This window comes from Choloepus didactylus, chromosome 22 (assembly GCF_015220235.1).
Source record: "Choloepus didactylus isolate mChoDid1 chromosome 22, mChoDid1.pri, whole genome shotgun sequence".
Taxonomy (NCBI): domain Eukaryota; kingdom Metazoa; phylum Chordata; class Mammalia; order Pilosa; family Megalonychidae; genus Choloepus; species Choloepus didactylus.
In genome coordinates, this window is record NC_051328.1 from 22,674,192 (window position 1) to 22,690,258 (window position 16,067).

General features: G+C 52.4%; 1 protein-coding gene across 4 annotated transcripts in view; it reads right to left on the reverse strand.

The window, feature by feature from the left end:
- Positions 1-760: 760 nt before the first annotated feature.
- RANBP10 (RAN binding protein 10) overlaps positions 761-16,067 on the reverse strand; it is a 76,586-nt gene continuing 61,279 nt past the window's right edge. For all 4 annotated transcript variants that reach the window (XM_037815786.1, XM_037815784.1, XM_037815785.1 and 1 more), the window contains 10 exons: positions 12,862-12,884; positions 11,274-11,458; positions 8,906-9,018; positions 7,288-7,396; positions 7,030-7,178; positions 6,632-6,836; positions 5,738-5,859; positions 5,099-5,244; positions 4,667-4,778; positions 761-4,239 (listed from right to left, as the gene is read on the reverse strand). In XM_037815786.1, the coding sequence (XP_037671714.1) occupies positions 4,109-4,239; positions 4,667-4,778; positions 5,099-5,244; positions 5,738-5,859; positions 6,632-6,836; positions 7,030-7,178; positions 7,288-7,396; positions 8,906-9,018; positions 11,274-11,458; positions 12,862-12,884 (1,295 nt within the window). In that variant the 3' untranslated portion in view covers positions 761-4,108. The remainder of the gene's footprint in view (positions 4,240-4,666; positions 4,779-5,098; positions 5,245-5,737; positions 5,860-6,631; positions 6,837-7,029; positions 7,179-7,287; positions 7,397-8,905; positions 9,019-11,273; positions 11,459-12,861; positions 12,885-16,067) is intronic.

Below are 16,067 nucleotides of genomic sequence, written 5' to 3' on the forward strand. Positions count from 1 at the left end.
AAAGCCTGTATTTGCCCTGTCTTGTGCTTCTCCTATCTCCCTCACATCCACTCATCGTGCTGTGCCAGCACTTATCTCCTAAATTTTTCTCAAACTTCCCCTCTTGTCTACAGCCTCCCGCAGTGGCCACCTGGCTGGTTTCTTTGCCTCCAATTGGTTGCCAGTCTCTCCTCTCCCAGGTTCCACGGGCCTTGTGGGCAGGGGAGGCATAACAAGGCAGAAGCAAGACAGTCACACCAGGGAACTGTCTCATAGAGGGAGGACACATGCTATAATCCTCTAGTTCTAGTGGGCAGAAGGATTAAACACATTTTAAGGATGGAATATTGAAACTGAGAGGTTAATTTTCCAGGGTCACCCAGTTAGTGAACAGAAGAGCTAGGTATTTTGAGCATGAGCTCTTTCTCCTCAGACCAGCAGGCTAGGAGCTAATCTCAGTATCCCAGATTGCTCTTACTGTTTGGGATAAGTATATTTGGATTGTAGACTTAATCTTATTTTGGTGGGAGGAGGTTCTGTGGCCCATCTTTCTGAAGTTGACTTTGCTACATTTTCCTTGTCTACTACCATGAAAGCTGTTTCAGGGAAGAGAACCAAAGCTTAAATACTTACCTCTTTGGGGTCTTGCAAACATCCAAAGTTTCAAGGATCCTTGAGGAGGCACCAGGGACCTGGGCACTCCAGGGAAGGTGTTTGAGGAAGGGCCAAGTTCTGCAGGGATGCCAACCCAGCAATGCTCAAAACAGAAACCAGACACTCATGACAGTTCATGGATTGTATTTTAATAAAAATAATTCTGTCAAAATACAACAGGAGTTTTTTCATCTCTCAAGTACAATTTTTATAGGATGTTTTGTGTTAGAATTCTAAACCCTCCCACGCCCACAAGTTTCATGCTTATGCCAAGTAATAACTTGAAAGGACAAAGGCAGAACCAGTGTGCACAATGTGGAGGATGTCTGTTTCAGCTGTAGTTACAAATGGAGGAGAACCTTATGCAAAGAGACGGGCGCCTTAGGCAACCAGAGTACAATCTGGCCACAGATCCAGGTACACGGGACTGGAGGTCAAGTAGGGCTCTGTTGCCCGGCTGCCACACGGCGTACATACCTGAGTTTTGAGCAACCAAAGGAACTTTCAGTTCCAACAGTTCTCTGCCTCATCTTTGTGCTTGCTTAAGGGGTGGGAAGGCGCTGTGTGGCTGAGTAGTCCCACTTCTCCATTTTTTAGAATCCCTGTTCTGATGCCTGCATCAAGCCACAGACCCACGTGGGTGGAGATCAGGAGTTCTGGCTATCTTTGAGCAGTCTGGCAGTTCCTGCTCTGGAAAGAGAGACCATTTGGTGCTGCAAAGGGCAGGTAAGTAGGGAAGGCTGCTCCCCAATGGTTGGACAGCCCAACAGAGTCAGGTCCTCTCCTGCCCCCAAAGGTCAGGTCCAGCCTGTTGCCAGGGCTCCTCCCAGGTACCTTCCCCACTCTAGGCTCCTGGAAGCAGGTGTGGAGAACTGGGTGTGCATAAGGGGTCCACAGCTGGCAGGCAGGCCTGGAGTATCGGCAAGACAGTGGGCTCAAGCAGCTTGGTTTTGGCCCTCTCCACAGCTTGTGGAGCGAAGGCTTATGTCCCAAAGGTGAGCTGTCCACCCAGGCCAAAGAGCCCCTCAGAAGAGAAACAGAGTAAACAACTTGGACTCAGCTGAAACAGTGAGATAAGGCACAGAAAATGGGGAGGTGGCCATGGGTACTGAGTGCAAGCCAGGTAGACACCCAACCCCATGCAGCACACAGCTGTCCTGAGCCCTCCTGGGCTGTCTCTCAGCCGCTCCACAACCCAAGCCCAGGCACCCTTGTCACACCCCTGAAAGTACAAGCTGCTCAGACACTGCTGGAGGTCATGCCAGCTTAATCCCCCACAGGGGGATCATCACCATTCAGCTTTAGGACTAAATAGTGTTACCCAACTGACAGGAATGGAGTCAGTCCCAGCTTTGCCACTAACTTGTGGTGTGACTTGGACCAAGTCACTTAATCCCTGGGTCTGTTTCCTTATCTGTAAAAGGAGAGGAGATGTTCTCTAAACTCCATTCCAGCTGCAAAAGCCTTTGGTTTTAATTTCTAGTCCTGTTAGGCTCTGATCATTTTAACAGCCTGATGTTTCCAACCTCTTGATTTAGAAGCAAAGCATTCCCAGCCTTGCAGGGGATGAATTTCCTTTACAGACAGGACAACACCTCCCCAACGGGCCATCATCTGTGGACTGCCAGCTGGGATCTGGGCAGAGACCAAGAAAAAGCAGCAGCCTATACGATCATCTCCCAAAGCAGACCTCTCGGAGAGCATAGGGCCAGGCCCCTGCCACCCATCACCAGCAGCTGGTCCAACTCAGTCATTTTTCTTCTTGTTCTGTTGCAGGCCCAACAAGGCCTGGTGGACACTGAATATATCAGGCCATACCAACTATTCCTGTGTCCATTAACATGGAGCAGAAGCTTGCCCAGTCCAGATCTAGGCAGGGACTGGAAGTTCAACTTCTGTCTTTGCTATGGCTGACCCTCCCCTTTACAGGAGGCTGCTTGTGCTCCCCCCTTGTGAAGCAGGTGGTGAAATCTCAACCCTCTCAGTGCTCCTCTGGGTAGCTTTCCTCCCTTCCTTCCTCCTGGGCAGTCAGTCCTTTTCACAGATGGCCTTCCCAAGTCCTGGCAGCCACCTCAGGCCTTCCTCTCCCAATTTCCTGATGGTACTAGGACTGTTTTTGCTCCACCAGGTGTGAGGATCCATCTGAAACGTCTGATGGGATGTTTATAAAGCCCACGAGGTCTCTTCCTCTGGCTAGCAAACACTCATAGCAATCTTTCCTGACAAGTGGCTGAGGCCAAGCTGCAGGGAGCTGCCTGGCACAGCTGCAGTGAAGCCTGGCTTAAGGGGTCAAGGACTCCAGTCACTCCAGGAACCAACCGGCCCAAGAAACTGCCTCTGCAAGGTACTGGCTCTGAACAGAAAGCATCGATTCTATCAGAGCTGTGCAAAGATGGTGAGATCCAGGCAGCAAGAAGGCAGCCCTGTGCTCAAGGGCCTCTGTCCTAGGAATGGAGACTTCCTCCCTGCAGCCTGACACACAGCAGCTCTCGGGTTGAAGGCAGATAGTTTCCAGGCAATCAATTTAGAATAAATGAATTATTTGGCCATCTTGAGAACAAGGAAAAGTAGGGTACAAAAATGGGAAGAGAGAAAAGGAGTGAGGCAGGCAGTGAGAGGCAGGGTAGAATGGTAGTGTGCTGGCCAAGGACCATCTACTCGCTTGCTATGTGGCCCTAGGCCAGCTTGTCTCCTCTCTGGACCCTCAGCACTGAGCTCTCTGCACAGTACAGCTCTCAAAGGCCTAGGGCCCCATACCTCTCGGGATGTCGCACACCTACTTAGCCCGACCCCTGCCACTCCTCAAAGTCCTATTCAGCTTCCCTAGGCTGCAGCTGAACCTGTGGTTCAATAAAGGTGGAGCCTAAAAGAAACAAATGACTTGTCTAAGGTGGCAAAGATGATTCTTTTTTAATGAGTGGGATTTGAATAAAAACATACGGTTTCTGGACAGCCTCACCCAAGAGGTGCTAACACTACGATAAATACTGTGTTGTTTTTTGTTTTTTCTTTTTTTATATATATATATATATAATCTCATTTTTTTTTACTTATGAAAATAATAAGCTATCACCAATTTGGATAGGCTTCATCACTAAATCAGCAGAAACCAGCTCAGCACAAACTCTCCAGAGATAAATACTGGTGGCTCAGTCAGGAGGGGAAAAAAAGATTAAAAACTCCAACCCTCTTCAAAACAAACCCCCCCTTTCAAAGAAGGCGGCGCTACATAAGAGTAACCAGCCAATACTGTGTCATAGGCCACTGCACGTGAAGGGAGAGAGAGACTGAGGGAGGAGGAAAAGGAAGGAAGGGAAGGAAGGAAGGAAGGGAAGAAACAGAAGGGGGAAGGCCAGGCAGGAGGAGTGGACCCTGCCCATGGCTTCCAGGTCCTGCACCTGATGCCTGTGGAGGGTAGGGCTGCTCCAGCCTTGGTGCCAAGGGAGCGTCAGGCAGGGCTAGCCAGCATGGTCAGCTAGTGCAAGTAGTTGTCAACTCTGGCAAAGGAGCAAGATCCCAGGCCCGCTCGGGCCATAAGCCTGAGACATTCAGATGCCTGACCCAGGGCGAGCATCAGAGGAGGCTGCTTTGGCAGGTTCTGGGACTCTGTGGAAGAGAGACAAGGCCCCGTCACTGCCCTGCCCAGGACAAAGTTCCCTTGGGGGTGGAAAGTGGCGGGCAGTGGGCAGAATCACTCAGAACAGTGTTCATGTATCTCTGTGTGAGTGTGTGTTAGCCACCAGGCCACAGCCCTGCAGCCATGCCAGGAAGCTGAGGACCTTAGCTTTCTCAGAACAGTGAGCTGGCCTGGGCCTGTGGTCATGGCCTAGGGCCCATCACGATCCAGGCAGCTAAGTCAGTTGGACAGGGGGAGGTCAGGTTGTGGGTTGTCAGAGAAGTCAAGGGGCCTTGCATGCTACCAGGGAGGGTCTGAGCAGAGCTCAGTGCCCTGATTTGGATAAACATCGGGGAAGAGAAGAGGGGGCCACCCCAGGTACTCATGGGCCAGCTTGTTTTTGTTCAATCCACTTACCTAAGATGGCGCTGTTGAGGGCAGCACACACAGGCTCCCTCTGGATGGGGTCAAGCTGCTGGCCAACTGGGCAGCTCCAGGGGTCCGAGTATGCTAGCAGGCTAAAGGCATCCTAAGGAAGAAGGGAACTCTGAAGAGGATCGTGGCACACATACCACACACGGTTCCAGAGGGGACAGGGCCCTGCAGGGTGCCCATGAAGGCCCCAACACCTTCAGACTGTAGGGTCTGGGCAGAGTTGTACCCTCCCTGGAGCCTGGATGGGGGGGAGGGGTGCATCCTGGTGTACCTGCTTCGCAATGCAGACCTGCAATGTCTGCAATATCTGCCAATTCTGTCCTGTTCCCACTGCTCCCAGGACCCTCCCAGAGCCACCCTACCCCACCCCCAAATGGGGGCCTGCTCTATATGAGGCCCTGGCTTGTTCTGTACCTGTAGCATCTCCGTGTGAGCCAAATTCTTGCCATACTCCCGGCCCAGCTGCTCACTCAGTGCCTGTAACTCGCGGCCAAAGAGGATAATCCTTTCTGTGGCAGCCTGGTTGCCCCCACAGAGCTGCCGCCGAGGGTGCCCATCGTCTGCACCCAGAGACCAGCAGATAATACATCAGGAGGGGAAGGAGAAAAGGGGAGGACTGGGGTGGGGGCCCCAAGCAGAGCATGATAGGAAGAACCCCAGGTGGGTGGCAGCTTCAGCCAGAGGCAGGTAAGCACTGGGAGGAGTAGGTGGACCATCCAGAGCTGAGGTGTTATTAGTCTACCAGCCCCCACAGGTCTAGGGGTCAGACCGGACACTGGAGCTTTCCCTCTTCCCACCCTACACAGATGCATGGGCACTTATAAGAGCACCCAACTCACACACTCCCTCCAGTCTCAAATGCAGAGAGACTGGACCTTCTTATACCTTTGGAGCCACCTCAAGGGCCCATCCAGGATTGGCTAAGTAGGTAGTAGACAGGTCAAGCTCCCAAAGCCTGCCCATCCCAAACCTTCCCAAGGGGAAGGGGGCACTTGGACTGAACACTGCCTTCCCATGGAACACCACTGGGTCATGCTGGGGCACGGCTCTTACCCATGCTGGACTCATCCGTCTGCAGGTCCTCATGTTTGTAAGCACCATTGACAATATGTGTGGACATGTTCTCCAGCACACCATTGGGGTAATGCTCTGCCTCCATCTCCATCTCACTGTCACTGTGGAGAAAGGTTGAGGCAGGAGTTGACCAAGGGGATGGGGGTGGTGCAACCTGTTTGGGCCTTCTTTCAGGTTTTAGCTACAAGTTACTGAAGGTAAACCAAGAGCCCCCAGGACCATGAAAGGAGAGCCTAGGCTTCCCAGGCTCCAACAATTGGCAAGTATTTCCTGAGTCCCTGCTGTGACACCCACAGGCCTGTCACCTGATTCCCACTTTTGTTCGAGTATTGCCTGTGACTCTCTCCTCCACGACCCTCTGAACTGGCACATCCCTTTCACATACAACACCCAACCTCCACCCCAAGCGATCAGGCTCTGTGGGCCCCCTGGGTAGCTCTGTGGCCTTGGCTAGAAGCCAAACCCAGGTCAGCCCTAAGGCATGCCTGAGGGCTGTTAAAAGCCACCTGAAGCTGCAGCTTGCAGCCTGTGGCCAACTTGGCGGTCCCCAAGCCAGGCCCCATGAAATTTCCTTCAGTGTTGGCCATGGGGGTTCTGACAGGTCCGGCCTCCTTGGAGATCACATTCTCAGCATGGCAGTGTCAGTGCTGCTGGGGAAAGCCAGGAGCAAGGAGAGCAGCAGTCAAATAAGGGGTAGGCCAGAAACTGAAACAAATGCCCGGCCTGGAGGTTAAACAGATAGTACTCTAAGCACAGACCTGGGATGCAGGTGGGGGGTAAAGGGCAGAGGTTGGCATTCAAAGGACAGACTGCAGTGGGCCAGGCTGGCCCAGAGCAGGAGTCAGCGAGAAGGAATTAGAGCAAGATAGGCACCTGGTCTCCTGGTTACTGGTGCTGCTGTGGGGCTGGGACTTGGTGGAGTCTGTTGAGTTGGACTCGGAGTAATTGACGGAGGATGGGGAGGAGGAGGACGAGGAGGAGGAGGACGAGGAGGAGGAGCTGGGTGCAGGGTATTTACTGTGGTTCTGTTTGCTCTTGGTAGATGCGACGCCATTGCTGCAGCTGGGACTGTCTGCGCCTGGAAGCCACGGGAACGGTCAGAAGAGGAGGGGCAGCTTGCCCATCAAGTGGGGCCCCAGGAATGATCAGTAGCCCCATCTCCCTTCCCCAGAGCCAGCAGCAAGCCCTAAGCCCAGCTGAAGGAAAGGCATATGGGGTGGCCTTTCTTCTCCACACCAGTTCTTCCCAGAGCCCTCTGGAGAGCAGCTGACCTGTGTTGTGCATGTGGGAACTACTGGGGCCGTGGCGGGGGCTGAGGCTGGGGGAACCAGGGTAGCTGTCCTGAGACTTGGGGCTTCGGGAGCTCAAGCCACGGACCTCACTGTCGGTCCCATTCACCATCTCCACAAACTGTCGGCACCTGCAGAGGGAACAGAGCAGCAATGCTCTGGGCTTGGCCTGGGCTGTATGTTTCCACCACCAGCTAAGAGGGACTAGGCTAGGGGGAGTTGGTGGTTCTTAAGACTTACTTCAGCATGAAGAGCAGGTTGGGGTTGTGCTCCAGCAGCCCTGGGTAGAAGCGCTGTGTAGTCTCAATGGCCTCGCCCACACGGCCGTCCAGCACCAACTTCTGGATCTCTGCAGAGAGCAAGAACATGGCACAGAATGAGGGGCTACAGACCTCCCTCTGGGCTCCAGGCCCAGCACACCGCCAACATCAGAGCATGGGCTGACCAACAGTTGGGTGGGCTGGCTCGGACTGTCGTGCCAAGTTGAGATGCCCACAGAAAAGGCTGAAGGAAGAACCTGGCAGTTCAGCCCACAATAGTCCCTGGTTTCTGACAAGTTTCAGGAGTCCTCAGGAAGAAGGGGAAAACAGAGGGAGTGATCTCAGCCCAGAGGCAAGATGGTGAGTTTGGAGGCCTGTTCCTGTGGGGTGCAGGTCCCCAGGGACCTGGGGCAGGAGGGACCCTGGCTGTGGAAGAATGATCTGGGGACAGGCACCCAGGCGGCTTGGTGGCCCTGGGGCTCTTCTTCAGACAGACTTCTCTCTTTCCACAGCTCATAGGGGAGTGGCAGTGGAAGCGCACTGGTTTATGGACCAGGGCCCATGTCCTGGGCTGTCTTCCAGGGCTGCAGTGTGGTCCCTGTCGGGAAAAAGGTCATCCTCCTCACACTAGCACCTCTGACGCTGGCACCTCTCAGGCCATCAGCATCTTGCTGTTGCCTTCTTGCTCTTGCCCTGGGACCTGATGCGTCTTGCTGGGAGCGACTTCTGGGTCTGAGGGTCTCTCATTCGTAGATCCCAAGTCTGGGACCCCTTTCCGTCTGTCTGGCTGAGCACGGCTTCTCTGGGAGACACAGACACATGCACATACACAGAGACAACAGGCTCAGAGAGACGCAAGCAGGCGCGCGCGCGCGCGCACACACACACACACACACTCCCTCACTCTCCTCTCCTCCTTCTATCTCCTTTCCAGGCTCTTCTTCCTCTTTCCCAACATCCCTCCTTCCAAGAAAGAGCTCCCAAACACACAGTATGTGGGCTGGAACAAACACTGGGAAAACTTCCTTTGGCCAAGGTGCTGAGGAAGGACTAGGTTGTCTGCAAAGGGCAGGATGAGAGGCAGGAAGCAGAGAGAGGTGCTACCACGGCAGCCACCAAGCATCTGCCATCACCCTCTCTGACAACTGCAATCCTCACTGGCCAAAAGGGAAACTATTAAGGTTGAGTGAATAGTAAGCTAGGCAGGGCACTGGTGTGATAAGATGCAAACACACTCTTTCCGGAAGCCAATGAAGGGGAGGTTGAGTGGAATACAGGCTTCAGGGTCAAGGAAACTAGTGTGGAAGAGCTGGGTCTGGCTGTGCCAGGTCCCAGCTTGTGCCCAGACATCAGAGTATGCATTAGGGAGGTTGTACTGAGATGTTTCCATGTTGCTGGACTGTCCATCTGAGGAGTGTTGTTTTGAAGGAGGGACAGGAGCAAGGCCTAGGGCTGGGGCTAGGATTGTTGGCTGGTGTCCAGGGTGGTGAGGACCAGAATGGAACAGACTCCTGACAGGTTGACCAGGGCCAGCATGAGCCCGAGAACAGTTAGGCACAGGTGAGGGAAGAAAAGGGTTAGAGGAGTCTCAATCTTACTTTGTCTGTTCTTTATGGACGCCTGTTCTTCCTGAATCGGGGTTTCAGTCATTCGGGCAAAAGCCGTGGCCGTGGCACAATACCCATGATGCACCAGGTAAGATGAGACCATGCTAGAAGAAAGGAAGAGCTCAAGGTGACACTCGAGAAGTGCATTTCTCAGTGACCATCTGATGGGACAGACTAGCTTCCTATGATATCTGGGTCTTCCCTAAACACAACTTACGAGGTATAATCTTACTGAACTAGAATAAAGGGGCTGAAATAACGTGACAACAACTCCCAGTACTCATATAGTCAGGCTGGGGAGGTGCTGGTCACCACATCTGTGCTTACAGCCTGGAGGAGTGGCTGTAGTTTCTCTGAGATATGCTGCCCACAAGCAGGCGAGTATGACTAATAAAAGTGCACACAGGCACACACCATCTCTGCACAGGCGCGGCTGCCCACCTCGTGGACTGCAGCAAGCCCAGAGGAGGTTAACGGCCTCACCGAGGGCTTCCTGAAACAGCAGCCAGGCAATCGGTCTGGAGAATGCCCAGGCAGAGATCATGTGTGCCACATGTGTGCTTTCTACAGACACAGGTTCCCCTCTGCAGGATACCCCACACAAGCAGTTCACCAGATGGACCTGTCCCTCAGTAACGCCGGCTTTAGCGGGGGACAGGGAGCCACCCATGACCCAAGTTACTCCATCATATACCACAAAGCAAGAGCCCAAGAAGTTGAGATATCAAGACTGACTTTGCCAGGAAGGGACAGGCACCAGCAGTGCCAACAGGAGCACAACCATTGGGATATGGCTGGGAGAGTCCCCACACCCAGCAGCCATTTAATCCCACCCGAAGCTGGCTGAGCTGTGGCCTGTGTATGCGTGAGAACATGTGGCGCCAAAGGATGAGCCCTCACATCTCATGCGTATAGGAGTGAATACCTCGGTGCATACGTGTGTGCGTGTGTGGGTATGTCTGATGTTATTATTCTAATTGCCAAATACAAATGAAGTAACACACCGAAGTACCTGGGACAAGGTAAGAAGTCAATAAATATGACCTCTAAATGAAATTATGTATTACATAATATTTGATTCTGAGTAATAATTATAATACAATTATACAAAATATGGTTCAGATGAGCTCATATGAATATCAGATGCCATTAAAATGTACAGTCCCTTTGACTCAAAAATTTGCCTTCTGGAAAGTACACAAAGGAAATAATCTTAAATATGAAAACCTCTTTATGTACAAAAGGGTTACCTACACAAATGAAAGAGTGGAAATAAACGGAACCTCCTACAAGAGGTAACTAGTCACGGGGATTGTGGCAAATCTGTCTCCTAGATAACATGGCCATTAACAATGTTCATAAAATAGTTATGTGAAAACACAAGACACAAATTACATGCAAATACTACATATGGACACACATAGGCACACAGATATACACATGTGAGCAAACATATCCATGTGCTGAGCCCTGGGCCCTGAAAGCTGAGAGAATCAGTCCCTTCCCCCACAGTCTGGGGAGCTGCGCTGCTCCCCTTGCCCATCCCAGCAAGCCTGCTGCAGGGACTGGTACTGTCCCGGCCCACCCAGGAAGGACTTCTCAGCAGCACTGGGGGCTGGGAGTAAGAGGTTGCAGTGCTGTCGTTCCTGAGGATGGTCTGGCTGCCTGGCCCTCCCTAAGGTCTCCACTGGGGCCAGCCTCAACAGCAACCCATTGAGGGAGGGGTTGAAAAGAACCCAGTATATACCTCCACTCCTCGCTCAAGGGACTCAGGCACCCTGGTGCCTTTGCAAGACAATGACAAGGGACAGCTGAAGCCCAGGCCTCCCACTGTATCCATCTGCCCACCCTTGAGATCCAGGCTTCCAGCCATCCCGGGCAGAGTGAGTGCTAGTTATTGCCTCTCTCAGACCTGTAGCCAGCAAGTGGAAGAGAAACCTAAAACTGGCCTCCCTTGGATGTCTCAGTAACACTGGGTTTCAGGACAGTCTAGAAACTCATCAGCCAAGGAGCCAGCTAGGCTGGTCCCAGGAAGTCTCTACCCGCCACCAAGGCTGTGGATATATGGGACTTGGCTGGATGCTGACCCCTGAGACGGGACCTCAGGCCAGCGTCAGGGCATGATGGATCCTCCCCTACCGACGGAAAAACTTAGAGGAAGAGACCACAGGGCATCCTAGTAGTCCTAGTACTTCCTTTACCAAATTATCTGGAGAAGGAAAACAGCCCTGCTGAATTACATTCAGGAGCCCTCCCATCAGGTTGAGAGGGCAGAGGTTTAATTAGGAGCAGCTCTGGGAGAACTGAGCGGGAGCTGTCCTTGGATAAGAGGGACGCAGAGGAGCAGCAGGGGACTCACTTCTGCAGCACCGCCTGCCACTCGCCAAGCCGGGCACTGATGGGGAAGCAGTGGACAGTGCCCTGGACCTTGGCACGCCACTCCCGCATGTAGTCCTCAATGTCAAACAGGAAGGGTTGCTGCCCAAAGTTGGCGTCCACAATCTCCCCCGGCGTCTGCAGGCCTACGGTGGGGTACAAGTTGGCCTGAGAAGGAAATGAAATGTCAGTGAGGCCCCAAGGGCAATGGGGTGGCAGGGCCTCACCTCTCTTCCAGGGGCAGAGGAGAGAAGGCAATGGCTCGCTCAAGACTATCCTAGGGCTTTGAGAGAATTGCAGCAAGGCAAGAAGACAGGGTCAAGTCATACTCTCCTCTCACCGCCTACCAAAGATACTATACCTCAAAGCTAGAGGGGAAAAAGCGGATGAAAACCAAGCAAGTCTCAACACAGGGAGTCACTGCCCTGTATCAGAGTTCATTGCGTCCCCAAGGCCCAAGGTCCTTCTCTGAAACCCAGCCAAGCCACACAGAAGCAGGCCAAGCTCTACAACTCAGCAGGTATGCCCCATGAAGACCTGCTGCAGGGGTGGGGGTGGGTAATGGCTCCTCCTAGAAGGAACCAGGACCAAGCATCCCTTTGCTAAAAAAAAGAGGCACATGAGGGGGCAGAAAAGGGTGGGCTGGGATAGGAAAGGAGGGCAGGAGGAGAACATGGAAAGGACAGGTGATGTGGACCCCCTGACCCTGGGCAAAGGGTAAACAGAGAGACCAAGGCCCCTCCTGTCAGGAGGCTCACTCAGAGGAGGATCTTACGGCCACTGAAGTTTGGGGCATGACCTTCTGTGGGTGTGGGGCTCCCTGCTTGCCGTCTGTCCCATCATGACTAACTGTTCTAAAGCCAGCTTCTGCCAGGTCACTTCCTTACTCAATGCCTCCTGTGGCTCCCCACTGCTACTGACCCCCAGGGCCTCGCTAGCCTCCTCCCCATTGTGTCTGCGTGCTGTCTTCCCGGGGCCCCCACCTTCCATCCACTCAGGCCACGTGCCTTTCCTGCACACTGGGTTCAGCCCACTGTGAGTTCTCAACCCACAAGACCTCTCGCTTCCTTCCTTTCCCCTTTCATCTCCTAATCTACCTCCATGCTACCAGCAAAGCCTACTTTCTCTGACCATCACTGTCCAGCTTGGGCCATCTACAGAACTGGGGTAGCCCCATACTTCCTAGCACTTGGCTATACACTGATCTAGCTCCCTAATGGCTGAGGAACAATTTCCCATAATCTGCAACCCAGTCCACTAACTGAGCCATAAGGAGCTAGTTCGAGTAAGTTGAGCCCAAGAGCTACACCACTCACCCCAAGAGCCCCACAGCTGCCTTTGGAAATGCCACACATTACTGTCCCCTGCTAAGAGTTTAGAGGAAGACCAGGCCTTGCTGCTGGGAGAAGTGAGGCCAACAGGCACCCCATAAACCCTTAAGCTGACAGCACAATACATATTCCTGGTTGAGGAAAGGGCCAGATTCCACACCCTGCAGTTGCAGGTACCACCATACCCCTTCCCAGTTAGCCCTAACAGCCCGGAATGGGAGATCCAATAGGAGTACTTACCGGGAGGTCTGTGAAGGCTATACCTGCAGAGGGAAAGAACATTCATCAGGCCAACAGGCAGGGCAGCCACTTGGGTACGTACACCCCTGGGGGCCCATGGTGGAGGCTGAAACATGACCCTGGCCTTCCCTTTGCTGGGTGGCCTTGCCAGAAGTGAAGTCGGATGCCTAGGCTTTTGTCCATAGCTCTTCCACCCTCCCAGGGAAAGCCTGCTGGGAAGTACTAGACCCAAATAATCTACTCCCTAAGGCCCCTTCAGACTTGATCCTTCTCTTGATCCAACACATATTATGGAGACCCACTATGTGGGTCAAGCCTTTTTTCCATCCCTAACCTCATTTGATCCTCATTACAATTCTGGGGAATAATCTTTCTTATCCCCATTTTACAGACAAGGAAAGTAAGCCTTAGAGATTAAATGATTTGCCAACAATCACAAAACTAGCAAAAGGGGTGGAGTTGGACTCATTGCTAGTCTGACAGAGAAATGGAGACGGGGCATGGTGGCTGCACATCTCCTGACAAGAGAAGGGGCTGTGTTTCTAGGAACCTCAGCCCTGCATCAGAGGTAAAGGTAGATGGGAGCAGGATTCCAAATACGTGAGCAGGTCTGGGCAGGAGAGGAGCCTCAAGGAATAGCCACAGAGCATCATGTTCTGCAGACAGGGAAAGGCTCAGAGCCAAGGGAGACTCTCCCAAGGATTCACAGCCCCCTCATTCTTTAGATAAAACCTTGTACCTTCTGGAAGCTCTTGAGTTTTGGCCCAAGAGGTTTTCAAACTGCTGATTCTTTATAGAGGTCCCAGTCTGTTCCCCAAATTCCCACCCAGAAAAGAAACTGAAACCTGGCAATGCAGAGGAACAGATAAGGGTCTGAAACTAGGTCTCCCAGTAAATCTGGGAGTAGAGGAGGTGGCTCAGGGTTTAGGGTACTTGGTGTCAGGACCTCTTCATGACCATAAAGCCAGCCAAGAGCCTGGGGCCAGAATGGTGACAGTGCATACCAGGTACCTTCTCTGTGCTGGGTGCTGGGCTCGGGGTTTCACATGAAATCAGTTAATCCTCAGAACAACCATGAAAGGCAGGTACTGTCTCTGACCCGTTTATAGTTCAGAACCCCAAGATGTTGAGAGATTGTTTACATTCCTTGCCGAGTTGTTTTGTTCCTCATGAGAGAAGCTCATAACCCCTGTGGTCTGCCTGCCTGAGGCCACTTCTGAGTCCCATATGCAGCAGTCAGTGACCTAGCAGGCTTGAAACTGAAAGCCCCTGTGCACACGAGAACACTCAATGTCTACCCTTCAAGTCTGCATGGGAGCTGCCCTCAGGGATCTCTGCATGGCCAGGATGCTGCTGGGCTCCCAGGCTCCTGGAGGAGGAACACAGAACCCTGGAAGACGGGGGCATCCTGGCTCCATAAGTTATCTGCAGTGTGACCTTTGGCAAGTGCATCAACCTTTCCAAGCCCAGATGCCTCTTCTGAAAAACTAATCCCTAGACCCCAGTGAAGAAAGGAGAAAATGAATTACTCTGTTAAGCTGCTTCATAAACTGCAAGGTCTAGGTCCAGGGTGGCTGCAGTGTACCACAGGGTGAGGCAATTGCCACACTTCTGGGCAGAGGATAACCCACCCAGCCTGCCCAGCTCTGCCTCACAATGGCACCCAGGAGGAACAAGGCCTTGAAGTACTTCCAAAAGGATGAGGAAAGAGGCCACTCCATCCCCTATTGCACTGGACAAGGGTGACATTACTCTCCAGCCCTGCAGGTCTCTGTGGGCCTCTCTGCAAGGCCATTTGACTGCAAGATCTGAGGGCCCATAGGAGGAAGGTCCAGTCAAAGATACAGGATGCATACAGGATGCCTCAACTTGCTGATATGAAGTGCCCTGGGCCAAGCAGACATAGGTCAGGGGTGACTGAGGCTGAGAGGATAAAGAAACTGTGAGAGAGGCAGAGCTGTGTGGAAATGACCCAGCAAGTGCATGACTACTTGTGGCCAGGCATCAGTCTCCCATCTTCATTCACTCATTCAGTCATCCTTCTATCAGGTATTTGTTGAAGGAGGCCTTCCACAAGCCAGGCCCTGTGAAACAGCTGGAAGCCTGGGCCTCTAAGTGCTTCAAGAGAGGTGGCATGCAACTAATCATTACACAGACAAATGACAGATGACACAGAGGGCTAGTGCTGGGCCAGAAGGACAAAGGAGGGAAGGAAAGGGGTGGGGGTGGAGGGGACAGGCCAGAGGCAGGAAATGTGATTCTGTTTCTCTAAAGGTTAGGGCTCTGAGGTTAGAGAGAAGCAAGGGGCTCACTGATCCCAGGTGAGATTCTGAAACACATTACTGCTAAGGTGGCTTGTGAAAAGGAAACAGGGGACATTAGAAGATTCACCCAGTAGTCTGTCACTCTAAGTTCACTGCCTTTTTTTAACAGATCCATTCAATTTCATAATCTAGAAAATGCAGGGCATGGGCCATATCCATTTTTCAAAAAGGTTTCAATAATATCCTTGAGGACAAGAGGAAAAAACATAAGTTTCAAGCTAACATAATTGAGTGATTCTTAAATGACTGGTGTCTACCTGCAGGCTGAAAGGCTCAAATCTCAGCCCTGATCTCTTCCAATATTTTTATCAATGTCTTGATGAAAACACACACACACAAACATGTTTATCAAATTTTAGGTTAATATGATATCGAAAAGGATATTGTGTATTTTAGTTAAAACAAACAAGACCAGAAGATTGTGACAGGCTGGAAAAATAGGCAATATTACAAGATGTGTGAGGTCTGGCATGGGTTCTAAAAGCATAGCACTGGGAAGATGAGTTTTAAAAACAGCCTGAGGGTTTGGGCTGATATTAAGGGGAACTGTGCGACCTGGGGAATCTGATAAAGAAATGATAGCCCTTCGGTGATCCTGATGGACACTAAGAGCCCAGAGGAGGCAGGTGTGGGTACGGAGGGGCCAGCAGGCTATGCCCTAAACGCCACGTCCCATGGCAGGTAGCGTACTCTGAGGAAAGTGTGGGCAAACTGGAGGGGTGTGGGGAGGGCAGGTGTCCAGAGCTGAGGGACCAGACTGAGCCTGGTTGCAGAGGGGAGGGAGGGAGGGACAAGAGTCCTCCACAATGGCCCCTGGGAGCCAGACTCAGACAGCAGAGTGGGGAGCCTGCCCCTCAGCTGCTAGCTTCTCACCAGTTGGCT